This window comes from Agelaius tricolor, unplaced genomic scaffold, assembly GCF_023055355.1.
Source record: "Agelaius tricolor isolate 1412-34295 unplaced genomic scaffold, bAgeTri1.0.p SCAF_9, whole genome shotgun sequence".
Classification (NCBI taxonomy): Eukaryota; Metazoa; Chordata; class Aves; order Passeriformes; family Icteridae; genus Agelaius; species Agelaius tricolor.
In genome coordinates, this window is record NW_027269269.1 from 3,953,789 (window position 1) to 3,970,585 (window position 16,797).

The following is a 16,797-nucleotide window of genomic DNA, read 5'->3' on the forward strand; positions in this document are numbered from 1 at the left end:
TGGAAACATTAAATAATTCATAAAAAGATGGACCACTACAGTTCCAGCTATTAACGGCTTTAAAATGAAACACACATATATTTATACATTTTATATATATATATATATACACATATATATATATAAATTTCTTGCTGATTAGAAAAAGGTCAGATTATCTTCATATTTCTGTTTCCTAATGAGGTAAAACAAGAACTTGCATTCACACATAATAACATATTTAAAAATGCCATTCTTATTGTTCCTTTCATATGAGTGTTATCTGAGCATTTTTTAAACCATTACAAACCTGTGACTCGCAGCTTATCGGTGCCAATTACAACTTCATTTTCATCCACTGTAAAAAGTGGCTTTCCATCCTTTGAGTTGATCTGAAATTGCTGACTGTGGAATTCTACCATTTTAGGACCTGCAAAACACAGTAGAATAATGGAATAATTTCATCATTTTTCTTCAATTTTATATATAAATTAATAATTTTAATTGGTGTGTTAACAATGTAGTGACTCATTTAAGTACACTGAAGGGCATGAAGCACTCAGATATTCTACGGATAGTGAACTTGTAAGTTCTGAAATTGTTTAAGTCTATTTACATGATATAATTTGTTGCTCAAAACCATGTCTTGGAGTCTTCCTTTGTAGCTGGGTTTCCAGGGAATCTAGAAAATCCCACACAAATTGATCCAGACTAACATTTATGTCCTTGGTGTTGAAACTGCTTTGATCAAATGAATCTATCTTTTCTTTTTCTTTTTTCTTTCTTTTTTTTTTTTTGAAACAGAAACTAATTATCAAAGTCTTTGCAGCATCATCCCTTTTCATTAGGGAGACTCAAATGCTTTAAAATAACAAACATCCCATGTAAGAGCAGGACCTCAGCTCTTCCTAACAGATGCCAGTTTGGCTCCACTTATCTAACAAATGCTACTGATTATGTTTTTAAGGGTTTCAAGAAACTAAGAGAATATTTGCAATTGATTCTGGTACTCCAAAAATGAAAATAATATGAGCAAGACAGTCTGTGCATACTTCCAGATCCTAAATTCACTAAAACATCCTGTTCTACACTATTGGCTTGGTAAGCAGATAAAAATCAAACCATTAATATTCCCTGTTCTAACAACCTGATCAATTAAAATTCACACCACATTGAGCCTGAATATCTATTACACAGAGTTGTCATCATAAATCTATATTCAGAATTAAAATTACAGAGAATGGTCAAAGCAGTTAAGACTCCTTTTCAGCAATTTTTAATAAATTTATTTCACAGACTATCCACAGGACTGAGAGGCACTGAACTGCTTCCTTCCCATTAAGAACCTGTTTTCCCATGTCTGCTCCCATAAATGTTAAATATATTTCAGGTAGTAATTCTCAAAAGAAATGGGATTTTTTTTTAGCTTTTATGTTAAAGGGGCATTAAATACATGCAGGCATTTCACAAAATCTGGTTGGTAGCTGGTATGAGAGAAGCACACCATGAGGCTCCATACATATTGCTTATTGCTTCACTCAGCAGATGTAAAACATTGATTTTAACTGTCCACCAAACACAAAGAAAGAGTTAGAGAAGCCATAATGTCCTAAATGAGGGCAACAATTTCAAGAATACTGATTCTACCTGAAAATAATGAGGATAGAGGGCTGAGCTCTGCATTACGTTATGCTCTGCGGCACATGTGCACCCAAGCACAGCCTTATGGACCCCAATATGGCTCTTCTCTAAAGCTGTTCTGAAGCCCAAGACTTTATCTCTGAGAAGTATGTTGCAAAAAGTGAGATCAGAAAATATCTTTGTCAAGAGAAAATGCCTTAAACAGTATTTTTAAAAAATTTTTTACAGCAAAAGAAACAGTTCCGGGTAAGTGAGGCAGGGATGGATCCCTGCCAATGGTTTTCTAGAGAATCTTGGTTAAGGTTTTATTAAGGTCCCTTCCAACCTGAGCAATTTTATGGTTTAGTGATTGATTGTTCCTGTTTGTGCTCAGTAACAATAATGAAACTGGCCTTTTATGTAGTGTAGCTAGATACTTGGTGTTTTCAAACAAATCAAAGGCCTGAGTAAAATGGATATTATCAACTTTACCAGTGCTCCAGGGGCTGGTCCCTCATCCTTCCCATTCATCCAACCCCATGATTTTAAAAGTTAGCTTAACTAAGGAAAAACTCTGCAGGCAGTGTGAGAGCACTTACTGAACATTTTGTATGTTACAAAGGTACTTCAACTTGTCTCTCTTTGGAACTCCAACTCATGGCCGTGCCCATGCTGGATTTGCATTCAGACTGTTTGATCCTGGACCTTGCACACTTGAATAAATCTTTAAGAAGAATCTTTAGGTCCGCAGTTTTCTTAACACAAGTGCCCCACTAATGTGAGACAAGGACTGTCCTATAGATAATCTTCAATATCAGAGAATGGTATGAATAATAATTGATGTATTTTGAATCTTAAGAAGGAATGCTAGGGTAAACAAAATTGAAGCATATGTTTTATTCATGCTAGAGATGAGATATCTCAGGGTTTCAAAAAGAAATAATAGACTTTTACATAAATGGAAAAAAGTTTATGTAATGAAAAGGAGCAACTAATTTCTCTTAATGGTATTCCACAATACACACTATAAACTAGCTATATTGCAATAACACTAACTGTATCATAATCCCAGTGAGATTAATTTTCAACTCACAAACAGCAGCCAAAATCAGTATCTGAAAGTGTAATCTACTAATGCCTAAATGTGTTTTGTTTACCACTCTAGCATATTAACTACATATAAATCAACTAATACTATATAATCATATTTGCTGATAAAATCCTATGATTAAAAATGCAACCTGACTGAATGCAGGTTATAGATAATATTTGTTTTCTGCTTGCTGTGAGATGTGTCACACGAATTTCCAGGTCAATGGGTTATTCTTGCTAATCAGGCTGATTATTGCCTATTGTTTCTGTGTGTTTCCTCCTTTAATGTGCAGTCCTGAAGCAGACCTTGTAAGTGATCTTCACATCACATACTCTTGACACTGAGGATGCTGCTTTAAATGGTGAACTTTTTTTTTACCAAAAAGAAACTGACATGCTGCTAAACAGTCTTCATTTTCATTTGTCCTCACTCTTTACTTCCCTAGAGACTTTCCGGGGAAGGAAGCTCTTGTTTAGTGACTCCATTTCAGTTGAAAAGCGTTTTAATAAACTGTCTTCTACTGCTACACAACCTTTGAATTCCAGGCCAATACAAATATAGATGTACCAGACAGCAAAGGATCTTCTGTCAAAAACAGGGCCAGCCATAAAATAAATATCTGCAAATGCTTAATGCCAATGAAATCTGAGGAGTCTGAAATTTGAAGAGTCTGCCTACATGTTACCAGCAGGCAGACTCTTCAAATAGTTCTGCCAAATACTAAGCATTTTTAGTGTCTTTAGATCTTTCAGAAGAAAAGGCTTTCCAACATTGGATTTACTTCTATCATTAAGTAATTTAATATCTTTTATTTTCTTGCTCTCTTTTCTTATCTGCCATTTCTAATTAACCTATGGCTGTCAGCTACTCTGTATGTTTTGCTCTTCTCCTACCACCTAGAATCATTGAAGTATTGGGTATAAACCAAAATCCAGACTGCTCTTTGATATTCCTATGCAATTTCCTTTTCCAGTTAATTTTTATTAACCTAAAGCACCTTACTTAAAATAAGATCTCATTAAAAGTGTATTAAAAATGTAATACTCCTACAGATTCAGTTCTCATTCCATGTATGATAGAATACAAGACCAATAAATGTAAAGTCCTTACTTTCAGAAACATAAAGTTAGGTATATTTTCATATGGAAAGGTATGGTATTTCATTAGAACAAAGGTATTACTTCAGGGAATGTGCACATTGCACATACACATTTTCTGTCTGTAACATACATCTCTCATAGGTTTGAACAACAACTCTAATACATTAATAGAACACTTGCTGCTCCTGTTTCCCCTTTTTCTCTCAGTTCTCCTTTTATGCAATGGATGAAACAATTATGTCCTCTCAGATCAAAGTAGAAGTGCCTTACTGTCACCACTGTTTACATTTTGTTGTGATCTGTGATTGAACACAGGTCTAGAGATCTTAAAAAATTGGTCACCTTTTCTCACAGGCTTAATGAATCCAAATTTTGTTGCATGAAGAACTTCACAGGAAAAGCTGAAATATACAGTCCTCAGACATATAAGGTGAAAAGGAAAATACTAAAGGAGATGAGGCATGATAATATGAAATATCCTGTATGCAGAGAGGATAGCTGATCTCTCATTCCTAAGTGAGTACTTTACTTTATCGTCTGTATAATGGATATTCTTCTTCTTCTTTTCCTTTTTTTTAAAAAAAAAAGAAATCCATGAGTGTATTTTCATAAGGTCAACTCATGCACTGTGTTTCAGCAGTATTCTAAGCCTACCTACTGGATCTGGGCAGAGGACAGTGTGAGAGGATCAGCGGAACAGATGGAGCATGATTCATTTCACAACATTCATTTCACAACTGCTGTCTAGTACCATTATACATTCTTTTGTGTTCTCTGCCTGGCCTTCAGCTTATTTCAGATGTCCTAGAGTGTCTAGGATTTCTATATCAGACCAGAAAGTCTGACATGGGGTCTGTACGCAATGTGAGCCCTTCCAGCATGTCAGGTGAAGACTGGGCAAGATGGAATCACAGAAGAATGCAAGCCAGAGGTCACCTCTCTGTGTCCTACCTCCTAACTACAGCAGGGTCAGCTCAGTTGGAAGTTAGATAAAGGTGCTCAGGGTCTTGTCCAGATGAAGTTTTAATATCTCTGAGGAAGGGGATTTATCAGACTCCCTGAGCAATCTGTTCCCACGGTTAACCATGGAACAGTGGTGAGTCTCACCCACCCCTTCTATCCAGTTGCATTTTGCCTCTCTGCAAACCATGACCATTGCCTTTTGCCCTCTTGCTGTGCACCTCAAGTCTGGATTCATGCTAGCGATTGGACAGCAGGAAATGGCCTCAACCAAGAGAGCTTCAGGTTTGATATTAGGAAAAAGTTTCTCCACTAAAAGAGTGGTTAAACCTAGGAACAAGCTACCCAGGGAAGTGGATTCAGAAGTGTTGAAAAAATGAGTAGATGTGGCACTTTCTGATATGCTTTAGTTGGCATGGTGGTATTTGGTCAAAGGTTGGACTTGACCTTGGAGGTCTTTTTCAACTTTAATTTACTTGATTCAACTATGATTTACTTTGTCTCTAGCCCTCCTAGTATCAGGTGCCTGTTAGAAGTTCTCCTTAAGCCTTCTCTTCTTGCAGGTTAAACAAACACAATCTCTTCAGACTCTTACACTTCATGTGCTTCCACTCCCTGGCCATCTGAGCAGCTCCCTGGATGGCTCGCAGCTTCATCCCACTGGAGAGGGTCTACAGTATTCCAGCTGCAGCCTCCGCCTCCCACATGAGGGATGGTGCAGCCCAGTGTGCTCCTAGTGGTCATTGCCACAAGGCTACACTGCAGGTACATGTTCAAGCTGTCCATCAGGACTGGGGGTGTCTTCTGCACACCTGCTGCACAAAGACAGGGGTGTGGCTCCTCCTTTGGGCAGTAGCTGCCATCAAAGTTCAAAACTGCTGTTGCATTTGAAGTGACTAGGATTTTAGATATACTTAATTATCCAAATTCTATCTTAGATTATAGTCTCAGTAAATTTCAGCTACTTTAAGCTGACCTTTACGAATTCATCTAGCATTAACCACTGCCAAAAATTCAATTATTTTTGGTGCAGAAACTATCCTCATCTTTAGCAGTAACTATTACTTTCCAATTACCACCCAATTACTTATGTTAATGATTGTTGTACCACTGAAAACAAAGTATATTTGGGATTAGAAATTTATTGAAATTGTTAAAATTGAGAAGGTTATAAAATCTTTAATATTTCCCCTTTTTTCACTTATTTTGAATTATTTCCTCCCATTGGAATAAAGAGACAATGAAGCTACTCAGATGAGTAATTGCTCTCTGATGAGAGACAAGTACCCCCAAATGGTTATTTTCCAAATAAAAAATGGCTTCCCAAATACTAGTGGGTTTTAGAGCCCAACTACTGTAGAATTACTACTAGAGCCCAACTCTGTAGAATTATGTCGTCTTCTAGACTAAGTGAGAAGAAAAGTGACAGCACAGGATTCAAGTCCCCTGGGCCAGGTTAAATTTTCCCTTAATGTGATGCTGTCCTGTTTAACAAGTTGGCAATGCACTTTATCATAGAATCATAGAATGGTCTGGGTTGGAAGGGACTTTAATGAATGTGTAGTTTCAACCCCCTGAAATGGAAGGGACACCTTCCACTAGATCAGGTTTCTCAAAGGTCCATCCAAGCCTGGCCTTGAACATTTCCAGGGATGGAGCAGCTACAGTTTCTCTGGGCATGCTGTTCAAGTGCCCCTCCACCCTCACATTAACTATCTGATTAACTCCTAGAGAATGTTTTAATTCTGGCTTAAGGCAGTCTGTCTGACTGTGAACATCATCGTGAATTTCTTCACAAAGATTATCATATCTGGGGACAGGGTGCGCATATCTTGCTACGGTAAGTACCTTACTCTATATGGTATTTAGACCATCAATGGTGTTTTTTTCAGAAGAGGATACTTTTCCTTTGAGGCTAAGTATTAAACTGCAGTTTGATTTGCTTAACTAGGTCTCATTTAGACATATCTTGATTATTTCTCACTGTTTTCTGTTATTTGTTTTCTTTTCAACATGATATACATTCAAATACTCAATGGTCTCAACAAAGACTAAAAGCATTTGCATTTAACGCATATTCTCTTAAAAAGGAGAATTGGTCAAAAGGTCTGTAGAATGTTTTAGCAGCCACCTGTCAATTCTGTAAAATTTATCCATCTAACCAAATTTTACTTTTACATAAACTAGCATGTATGTCTTTATATGATCAGATTCACTGATAGCTAAAATTCTTATACTTTAGGAAGTAAACATTCCTACTTTAATCCCCTTTGAATAAATACTCTAAATTCTTGATCATAGAAATTCTTAATCACCTCAAAAATACTTCAGTGAATTTTGAGATTTATCCTTCAATTAATTGCTCCTATGTTGTATCTTCCTTTCTTATAGCCCAGCTGGACACCAATTAAAGTTGTGCAAATAATCATCTTGCAGACAAAGATCTTCAAGGAATACGGTCTGCCTTTTATCTTAGAGATAAGAAAACTTATTTGGACAAAAATGGGATTTTTAATGAAAGACTTCTGGGAAAAATAAAGAAGGAAAAGCTAAATGATTTTACAATGTCATTAAGTTTATGAAACTGGCTTCGGGGTTTTCCCTGTGAAAACAAGATCAAACTCTTAGAGTCATCATGCTTCCTTAGCACTGTTTTCTTCCTCCTATGCCTCTTATGAAAAACTACCATCACTTGAAAAGAAATATTAAAATGCTGATAAGAAACCCCTACATGATTTGACTTTGGAAAGCAGTAGTTTTCTAAATGGCAATTATCAGTGCTAAAGCAATGCATGAGGTACTGACCCTGATCTGTTTCCTCAGAATGTTGTTCCAGTCTGAAAAAAGAGATAGCACAAATACTCTCATTGTAACAGCTGTTCAGGTTAATGTTATAGTCTCTAAGCAGAATTTTGACTGTAATTCTGTTTTCACACTGCATAAGCCATTTTGACTTTCACCATATTTCCATGCTTTCTGAGTGAAGCTGATTTCATGCTTAACAATGCAGAACAGCTTCACAGTCCAACTATCTAAATAAATTCCTACAAGCTTTAGACACTTTAAACTGAACCCCTGACCTAAACTACTGATGTTACTATTACTTGGTGTAAAAAATTGAACTACGACGAGGATCAGCAACCCATTCTACTGGAATCTGCTCTCACAAAACTTTCATGACTTTGGAAACCTTTTTTCTTTTTTTAAAAAAGTTTTAATTTTTTTTTCCTAAATTTTCTCCTGAAAAAGACATATTACAAGGAGAATTTAGGATCTTCTGTAGGTTGAAACCTCCTTACATAATCCTTTAAAGCCAGATATCTTAAAAATCTGGTCCTACTTTTCAGCAGAGACTGTTGCAAACATGCTGCTCTTATTGACTTACTATCCATGACTGAACCAGAACTGCAAAAGCTGACTGTATTATTTTCATCTGCTGATAAGCTGTACATAGAAGTTTATGTTTACTTAGGTAAAACATAATTTACTATTTGATACCAATGTTGCTGTAAAGATTTCATAATTCACTATACAGTCTAAATGCTTCTTTTATACATAATATATTTATCACCAATCAATATTGAAAAAGTTTGACAAATTTTTTGCACTAAGTTGATTTATTATTGCTCTGGATATAAAATCAAAAGTGCTGCATTGCTCTTTTATTCTAGGATTGAATAAGGCTTTGAAGTGGTTAAGAACAGAAATCTTGGAAATTGTAATTAGCACTTTTGTGGATTACCAAAGAAAGTTCTAGATATTTCAGTTTTGAAAGTTGATAAGCAAGCTGTAACAATGACACTTGAATTGTATGAATGATTTTAAGGAGAGGAGCTATTCTAATGAAAATATTTACTATCTGTTTTGTACACACTGTTGCCTTGCATATAAGCAACTCTCTCCACAACTTTCTTAATTCCCTATGACTATCAAGCCTGTACATTCCCAGAACTATGCTTTGCTTAGATTCCTTCCTTGCTGCCTGTTGGCCAATATCCTTCTGAGTCCCATTTCTCCTAGAAATATTAACAAAGCGATCACTTCACTTAAATAAAATCTTATTTCCTTTTATGCCTTGTTTTGTTCCTGTTTGTTTATTTGTAAAAAGTAATTAAAACAAAATGGGTGTTTTTGTCATCCAGGGAGCCACTGAAGTAAAAAAAAAAACGAGTAAAGAATGTAATTGGTCTTTTTTTCTTTAATTATGGTCTCTATTATTTTGAAATTATTATTTCCCTGGCAAGCACTTCTTGAAGTATTTGCATTTAGTGAGACTTCTGAAAGCAGTGTAATTATGGGTCACAGTAAAAAACTTAACATCTACAGCATTTTGATTTAAAAAAACAATGTCCAAACAATTCCTCCAAGAGGTATTGCATGCAGATGAACTGAGAGGCATGTAGAAGCTTTAAAGCCAGAGTAATCATGCTGGAATTTGCTCACATTTTATGTCTTTTTTGTTTATCTGTGATTCATGAAGGAATGCATAATATGTGCCTATTATCTTCATAGGGGGTATTTCACAGAAACTCAAGTAAAGATTTGTTTCACATCTCTCATGTGAGTTACTTCTGTTGAAGACTGGGTATTTAAATCATTCTTAGTAACTTATTAAATTCTTTTAACAGATCATTTGAATCACAATTTCCATGAATTAAAAGGTATTTTTGTTATAATCTTATGAGAGATGCTATATTATATTGTCATCTCTGGAACAATTCCAAGCTTATCTATAGGACCCCTTCACAATTGCAAGTAGTCCTATTTATAAGAGGACTAGAGTTTTAAGACATAATTCAAGTATATTGGCAATTGTGGAAGATATTAACTCTTTAGCAAAGGCTTGTGCATATAAAGGGAGTATGCCACACACCTATTTACCACATTCCTTTTGATAAATATTTAGAGGCATTTTCTTAAGACAAGTCATGCAGATCTTTATGATTGACAGAATTAAAAAAAGGGAATCTGAAAACATTTAAAGACTGAAGTGTGATTAATTGTATAATTATACATTTTCAAGGGGAATAACAGGCTCTTTTATATATTTTAAGTTTTTTTCCTTTTGTTTGAAAACAGTGAAGCTTGCAAAACATTATATGTATTGAAATGGTAATTCTTCAAACAGGAGTTGTCACAGAAGTTACAGAGTCTCAACAGCATTGAAAAGTTGCTCCTCAATGCTCTGCTGGATCCCAATTTAGCAAACTACTTAAACATATCAGGTTAGGCTAGAGTTAAACGAGCAGGAATTTATGCTTTGCTGCCTGAGGACCTTGTAAGAAATGCGTTAATAACTTGCTACATTTTTCTCCAATCTCAAATAAAGGTTGAAAAATAGTAACAAAGCTAAGAAAAATTTTGTCATAGCTCACACATATTGTTGCCATTATTGCCTTTAAAATATGATTTAAAGAGTAAGGGGTCAGGTTATTTTTTCTGCCAAGATCTCTCACTTGTATCTGTCTAGATCTATTGATTTCCTGAGTAAACCGATGTATTTTACTGCTACCACAGAATGTAAAAGATATAAATATCTGAGTTTTGAACTTGAATTTTTTTAGGGTTTCTGCTTAAATGTATTAGTTTCTGGAATACTAGGAAATAAAGAGAGACTCCAGCCATGTTTACATGTTGAATTTTCTCAGAAACTGATTTGCAATTATCAATAGGTATTTACACAAGGAAAAAGGGTAACTTTTGCAGAGACCTTTTTTGCGTAACTCTGCAATAAAGAAGTGCTTCAAATATTTAAAGAATTATTGCTTAACTGAGAAATTGAATATATACTGCTGCTTTTTACTAAGTGGCAGATGAACTATTCAAATATGACCATAATAATAATAGATAATCATGTGTTTAGTGCTTTATATTCTCAAATCTCTATAAAAACATTCATTACAATGTTTTCAAAGCAGTGGACAAGGAATAATCACTCAGACTTACCCACATTTAATCTGCCTGTGACTTCCCCATTTGAATTGCGAGCATTCACAGTCACATTGTGAGTAGACTGGAGAAGCAGTGATGAGTCCTGAAGTATGGAGAAAGAAAAAAAATATGTTGGACAGTACAATTAGAATTGTGAACCATTTTCAAAGTTTAGTCTAGTGTTGGTATCAACTCGGTCACTGAAAGGTCTTTGCAGCTACAAAACTGTCCACAGGATCTCATCAAATAATGTGGGCAGATATTTCTGATTACTACAACTACATCAGATTTAAAGTAAGAAAAATAATTAAAGGGAATATGTCAGGTGAACAAAACCTGTGTTACTGGACCAATGAACATGGCTGCTAACATTTTATCTTTTGGAAAAAATGCTTTAGTACTAGATTCAGTACCTGTCAGTACATAACTGAGACTCCTAGAAGACAGCCATTTAATTGAATGTGAGCACTCCACTTTGAGAATTCATACCATTGTACTAACTTGGTGAGAAACATGCATTTGCATTCTGCTTCCTCAATGGTCCATGCAATCTGTAGGCTGTGGCCTAATTTTGGCACCTGGCACTGACTCTCCAGAAGCTCTAACAGTGAGTGATGGAGAGAGTGGCAGGCTGACTAGATAAGTGCTGACTTTAACAGATGACATTTTCAGGGTAATCATAGTGGCCACTATCTTTACTTGACATTAAGTATCAGAAAATTATCTGGGTACACAAATCTTATCACTCATTTGGATCAGCAAACTATAAATACACTTGTAGACTTCAAAAAAAGGGGAGGAAGTTTTCTGCAGAACAGGTGTTTTCATACTAAAGCACACTTTGTTTCTGAAGGACAAGAACTCAGTAAGTAATAAGAAGTGCCTATGCAGATCTCAGTTGCCAAAGCATCAGGGAATACATGATGTGAAGAGAGGATCAGCAAGGTGCCTGCTTGTGACCTCAGTGGAGATACCCAGTCCTAAATAAATGAGTTTCTAACTACTGGAATATTATTAAAAGATCAGCCTCTTTCACAGATATGGCTTCTAGTTATTTTTCTGGACTCACCGGAGACCACATATTACCTTGAAGGGCTAACCCCTAAAATAACCCCAAGGCATGTTTTCATCTGAATTTAATGCTTAGAGTATGAGACAACCTGAGAGTTTTAAACACTTTTTATGTGATGAATTTTACTACAAACACTTCTTTAGTAACAAAACCACAAACCTGATTAAAAAGTAATGAAATGGAAGTAATACACAATTTGGACTCAAACTTACACATTTTTAAAAGAAAACAAACAGTATCTTACAAGTAGGTAGAAAGGCTCTTTCAAAATAAGTCATTAAGTGAGCAAAAGAAATGAATCACACTTTATAAATTATATTGGGAAGACATAAAAGCTCACAGAATTAACACAAATAATGAAAAGTCTTGGGAAAAAAGTAAGCCATGTGTTAGAATGAACATTAATGGTAGTAAGTTAGTATGAAGTGGAAAAGGAAGGCCAACAAAGATTGGGGATTGGGTAAATATAGCACATTTAAGTACATCTGCTAAATGACCCACAGAGCTGGGCATCTTTATTACATTTATTTGATTGCCACTGGTTGATTTAAAAAATATTTTAGTAATTTGTGGTATCAAATGAAAGTGTGAATAAACTGTACTCTAGACCTGCTGCTGCCACAGATGTGGTTTTTACTAATTAAAATCTAGTAACATATTTAAAAATGCTCATCTTTTATCTTTCCATGAAGACGTTTTAGCAAAGGTGCAATGGTCTTGCCCACAGCTCTGCGTTGGGACTCATAATGAAGGCATAAACTTGTTATAGGCTCCAGAGACAATGCACAGCAAGTGGATTTTCTGCTACATATTTTCTTAGCACTTTGGAGACCTCATTAGTTGAGAAAATCTGTTAGGAGACTGCAAGGAGAGAACTATTAAGGCAAGGGAGAAAGCTGCTTTGAAAGCTGAGAGGGGCTCAGTTCTCCAAGACAAACTTAGAAAAAGAAAGCTTAACAAATAAGTAATGTTATGAGAATAAACACATAAATGGCAACTCAGGAGACCAAGCTTCAGGCAATTAAGCCTTTAGAGAGTTCAAATATTTAAAAGAAGCAAGGATACAAACAAAAATCCTCTGATGAATTAGCAGTAGGCAGAGAGAAGCAGTAGCCTAAAGGCTCTAATTAATGCACGCTACTAATGATCATGACGGATCATTGGACAGCTAAGCTTATATTAGATGCTGCCACACCTCTTTTTCCTATATTGTGCTAAATGTAGAAAGAGCTGAAAGGAATATTAAGAGAGCACAAATGGTAGCTTAACACTGCATAACAATCTTTGGGACTAGAGGGAGTTCTTAAACATTAGCTGTGGTGGTCTTAAAAAGTTACATGTCTTACTGGATAAAAAACCTCAAGGGAAATTCACCAAAGCACATAAATAGTTTTCTCACTGTCTGTGAGGCAGAAATGAATACAGCATAAGAAGCTAAATGGAAACACAGATACAGTAATGGAATTTCACTGTCTTAATTAAGAGCTGTTCCTGAAACTAGAAATATTTAGAGAAAAGTAAAAGCTCAATATAAGTAAAATATGTTTGCATTACTTAAATTTTAGTAATCAAGCATGTTAACAACCTTATTCTGATAAATTTATTTACATTTTCTCTTGCTATAGCAATATATATAGCAATATATATACACACTAACTTTTTTCCTAGGTTCAGAAAACTCACATGGCTGCCTATTTCTTCTCAATTACATTTGAAGATATGAAAGAGCCATATTTGGCTTTTATTGTCATTGAATAGTACGTTATTCAATGAAATGACCCAGTGGTTGATGGTAATATTTACAAAACATAAAAATTTATTTCGTGAGATGTTGGGCTATGGACAATAGTTCTGGAAAATATTTATTTTATTAGCCAGAAGCAGACATCTCCCTATAAAAAATTCACTGGAATAAGTTTCAGAGTCCCCCTGGATAATTAAAATCCACATCAGATGCTCTCTTCCTTTTTCTAAACCTACAACTTCTGCACCTTTCCCTTTCTCAGTGACATTTTAAAGTTAATAACTTTTATAAATATTTGACCAAGTTTGGTATTCTTATTTTACCTCACTAGTAATAACAACAACAAACTTTTATGTCTAGGTGAACTAGATTAAATACTAAGTCTTTCCATTTAGACTTGTAAATTTTATATACATAAATATATAAACATGCCAGACATCTCATGGCATCATCCTTGAAGTGAAAAAAGCTACATATTTTAGAGAAATCATAACTTTTCCATTGGGACCCACTAATTTTAGAGATATTGAAACTATTCTTTAGTGGATGAATAAACAGAACAAGCAGCTTCCTGGGGAAGTCTGTATTAAAAAATAATCTCAGTAAAAATAAAGAAAACCTTTTCATACACTCCTGAAGTTTTAGCATTACTTATATACAATAACCATTATAATTCCTGTTTGAGCTGCTTATCACATGCCTAAGAGATAAATGCTAATTCTGACAAAGCATCATAACATTGTCCTTGTAAAGCGTGCAGAAATATGTGTATATACAGATATACATGAACATACATATATATATATGTGTTTGTTTTTTTCTTACATGACAGAAATCATGGAAAGTTCAATTATTCAGAAGTGCATTCATTTTATTTAGCATTTTTGCAAGATTACCCACTTACCACTCTCGAATGGATTTCTTTGGCATAAAGAGGGAATAAGAATTCAGATTCCCCTTCCAGTCGAAGGCCTTCTTTTGTAACACGCAGGTGTCCCATTCCAGTCTGAGGAGAAGATGTGAGAATTATGCACAATTTACTATTGTTGCTGTATTTATTTTGTGTTCTTTTCATGAATTAAACATTTTCAGAACTGCCTGCCTCAAGTCTACTGATAAATATACAAATAGTAATGCATTTAAAATTTTGAGAACACCTTATTTTTTCCCAGGAGTAATTTTCTGTGAGAAATTGCAGGTTTCATTATTCATTAAGTTATTAAACTTTTTTTTTTTTTGGTTTTTTTTTGTTTTTTTTTGGGTGGGGGAGGGTGTGGAGTGGAAATACAGTCATTAAATTAAAAAGAAGTGCATTTGTATTGGCTATGCTGAAACAGCTTTCGTACTTGCCTTCTAAAAATGTAATGAACAATAAACTTTGACATATGAGTACTCACATAAAAAAACTTACATTAACATCTCAGGGTTCATTCTATTAAAAATATAAGCCTACAGAACAGACAAAGAGGGATATTTATTTGCTTTCATTTTCCTCAATAACTTCTTTTTAATTAAATTTTAATTCATTGGCTTAGTTTTTTCTCCTTCAATTGTAGGTCAAGACTCTATATCTCATTATCATACACCTTTTTCTCTATCACCTGCTTCTCAGTTTTCTCATCCTTTCTTCCTCAGTCCCTCCTGCTTTCAGCCCAATTATTCTTTCCAGCTGATATCTCTGTTCTTTCTTTCTTTTTACTTCCTTTCATCATTATCATAGAACTGATAATGTGAAAAATGAGTGAGGAATTACTTCAGTAAGTACATCTGAGGTTTGCAGGCTTCAGCTGCAAGGTATTTCACAGGTATTTAGCTAATTTGTAAAGGATTCACTGGTTTCCCTGACATAAAGTGTGACAGAAAACTTGCCAAAAAAACCCCAACAAACCCAAAAAAACAGCCTTTCAGCTAGGCCACATAAAAATATTTCAAGACAACTGCTGCAAACTACAAGGAACAGATGGAAGAGCTAAATAAAAAAAACAATAAACCCAAAAAAGTATTTTCAGGTAGTTCTTGATGCAAGCAGAAGAGATAACAATTACACATCAATAAATTGTTCATCTAATGAATTATGCTTGCCACTGAGAAAAGTTATAATTGAAGAGATGGTAATTGCTTTCAAATATATGTTCTGACTAATCAGATTATATATGTATAACGTAATGCTAAGTAACATATCAAACCAACCTTCAATAAAAAATCATAGTTATTTTTTTAGCAGGCCTGAAGGGAGACAAAGAGAGAAACAAGTTTTGCTTAAATTCCATAGGGCAAGAAATGTTCATTCACTCCACTGGAGATTACAACCACAATTCTTCTTCAGCAGGATTTGCTTCAGGAAATAGGCTTTTAGAAAAGCTATTTATGGAATCTGTTTTTCAGGGTCAAATATTTTACTGTTTTGAAATATTTAATGTACTGACTTTTCTCAGTGAAAACAGATACAGTTTCCAAATTCTACACCACTGCCAAGCTTTTAAAAAAGTATTCAGTATACAGTGATACATCCCATAAGGCAAAACTAAAATAACTATGGTGAGCTTTTATAATGACAATTCCTAGCCAGCACTGACTGATTTAAAATTATGTTTTTCTAGCAAAGACTATGGACAGTTTCTTCTATGTTGCAACACCAACATTATAAAGACACTTAGGTTTTAAGGAAAATACTTGAAAAATCTGATGTGAAATATCAGGATATTCAAAAGAAATACCCTTTACAAGTATCTCCTCTTTTATTAACCAAATTTAGGGTCTGATGATTTGCTCTGAGCTCATACTTTTTCCCATCAGGTGCAAGTAGTTTATGTTAGCTATCAGGTTTAAACTGAGTTTTTGTATTTTTATGGACTAAAATAAAAAGAACTAAATAAGTAGCATATTTTAGAATAAGCACAAAAAATTACATTGACAAATCTGAAATTTAAGAAGGCAGAGGAAGAACTAGCAATTAATTCTTGCTCTGAAGCAGACTGGAGAAAATTAACAAACTCCTAGGTAGCAATCTCTGTCCTGCCTTTGGCAGGAAGAAATTTTTAGTAGAAACAGAATAAAAAAATTTTGTGGAAAAACGTTATGCAATTTACTCAGCACACTCTTTCTAATGGATTCAGGTTTCCCAGCAATGGTTATTGTGAAAATGCTATATAGACAAAGAAATGTCTTTGACAAAAAAAATAGTATGTCACATGGTAAAACTCAGCACTTTCAACTTATCTAGAAGTTCCTATTTTTTCAGTAAATCCAGTAATATCCCTCAGGATTACTTTGTATAAGTATGTCCTCCAGTATGCCG

General features: G+C 34.7%; 1 protein-coding gene across 5 annotated transcripts in view; it reads right to left on the reverse strand.

Moving 5' to 3' along the window:
• SGCG (sarcoglycan gamma) overlaps positions 1–16,797 on the reverse strand; it is a 104,725-nt gene that overhangs the window by 25,488 nt on the left and 62,440 nt on the right. For all 5 annotated transcript variants that reach the window (XM_071434072.1, XM_071434069.1, XM_071434071.1 and 2 more), the window contains 3 exons: positions 14,404–14,505; positions 10,699–10,786; positions 290–409 (listed from right to left, as the gene is read on the reverse strand). In XM_071434072.1, the coding sequence (XP_071290173.1) occupies positions 290–409; positions 10,699–10,786; positions 14,404–14,505 (310 nt within the window). The remainder of the gene's footprint in view (positions 1–289; positions 410–10,698; positions 10,787–14,403; positions 14,506–16,797) is intronic.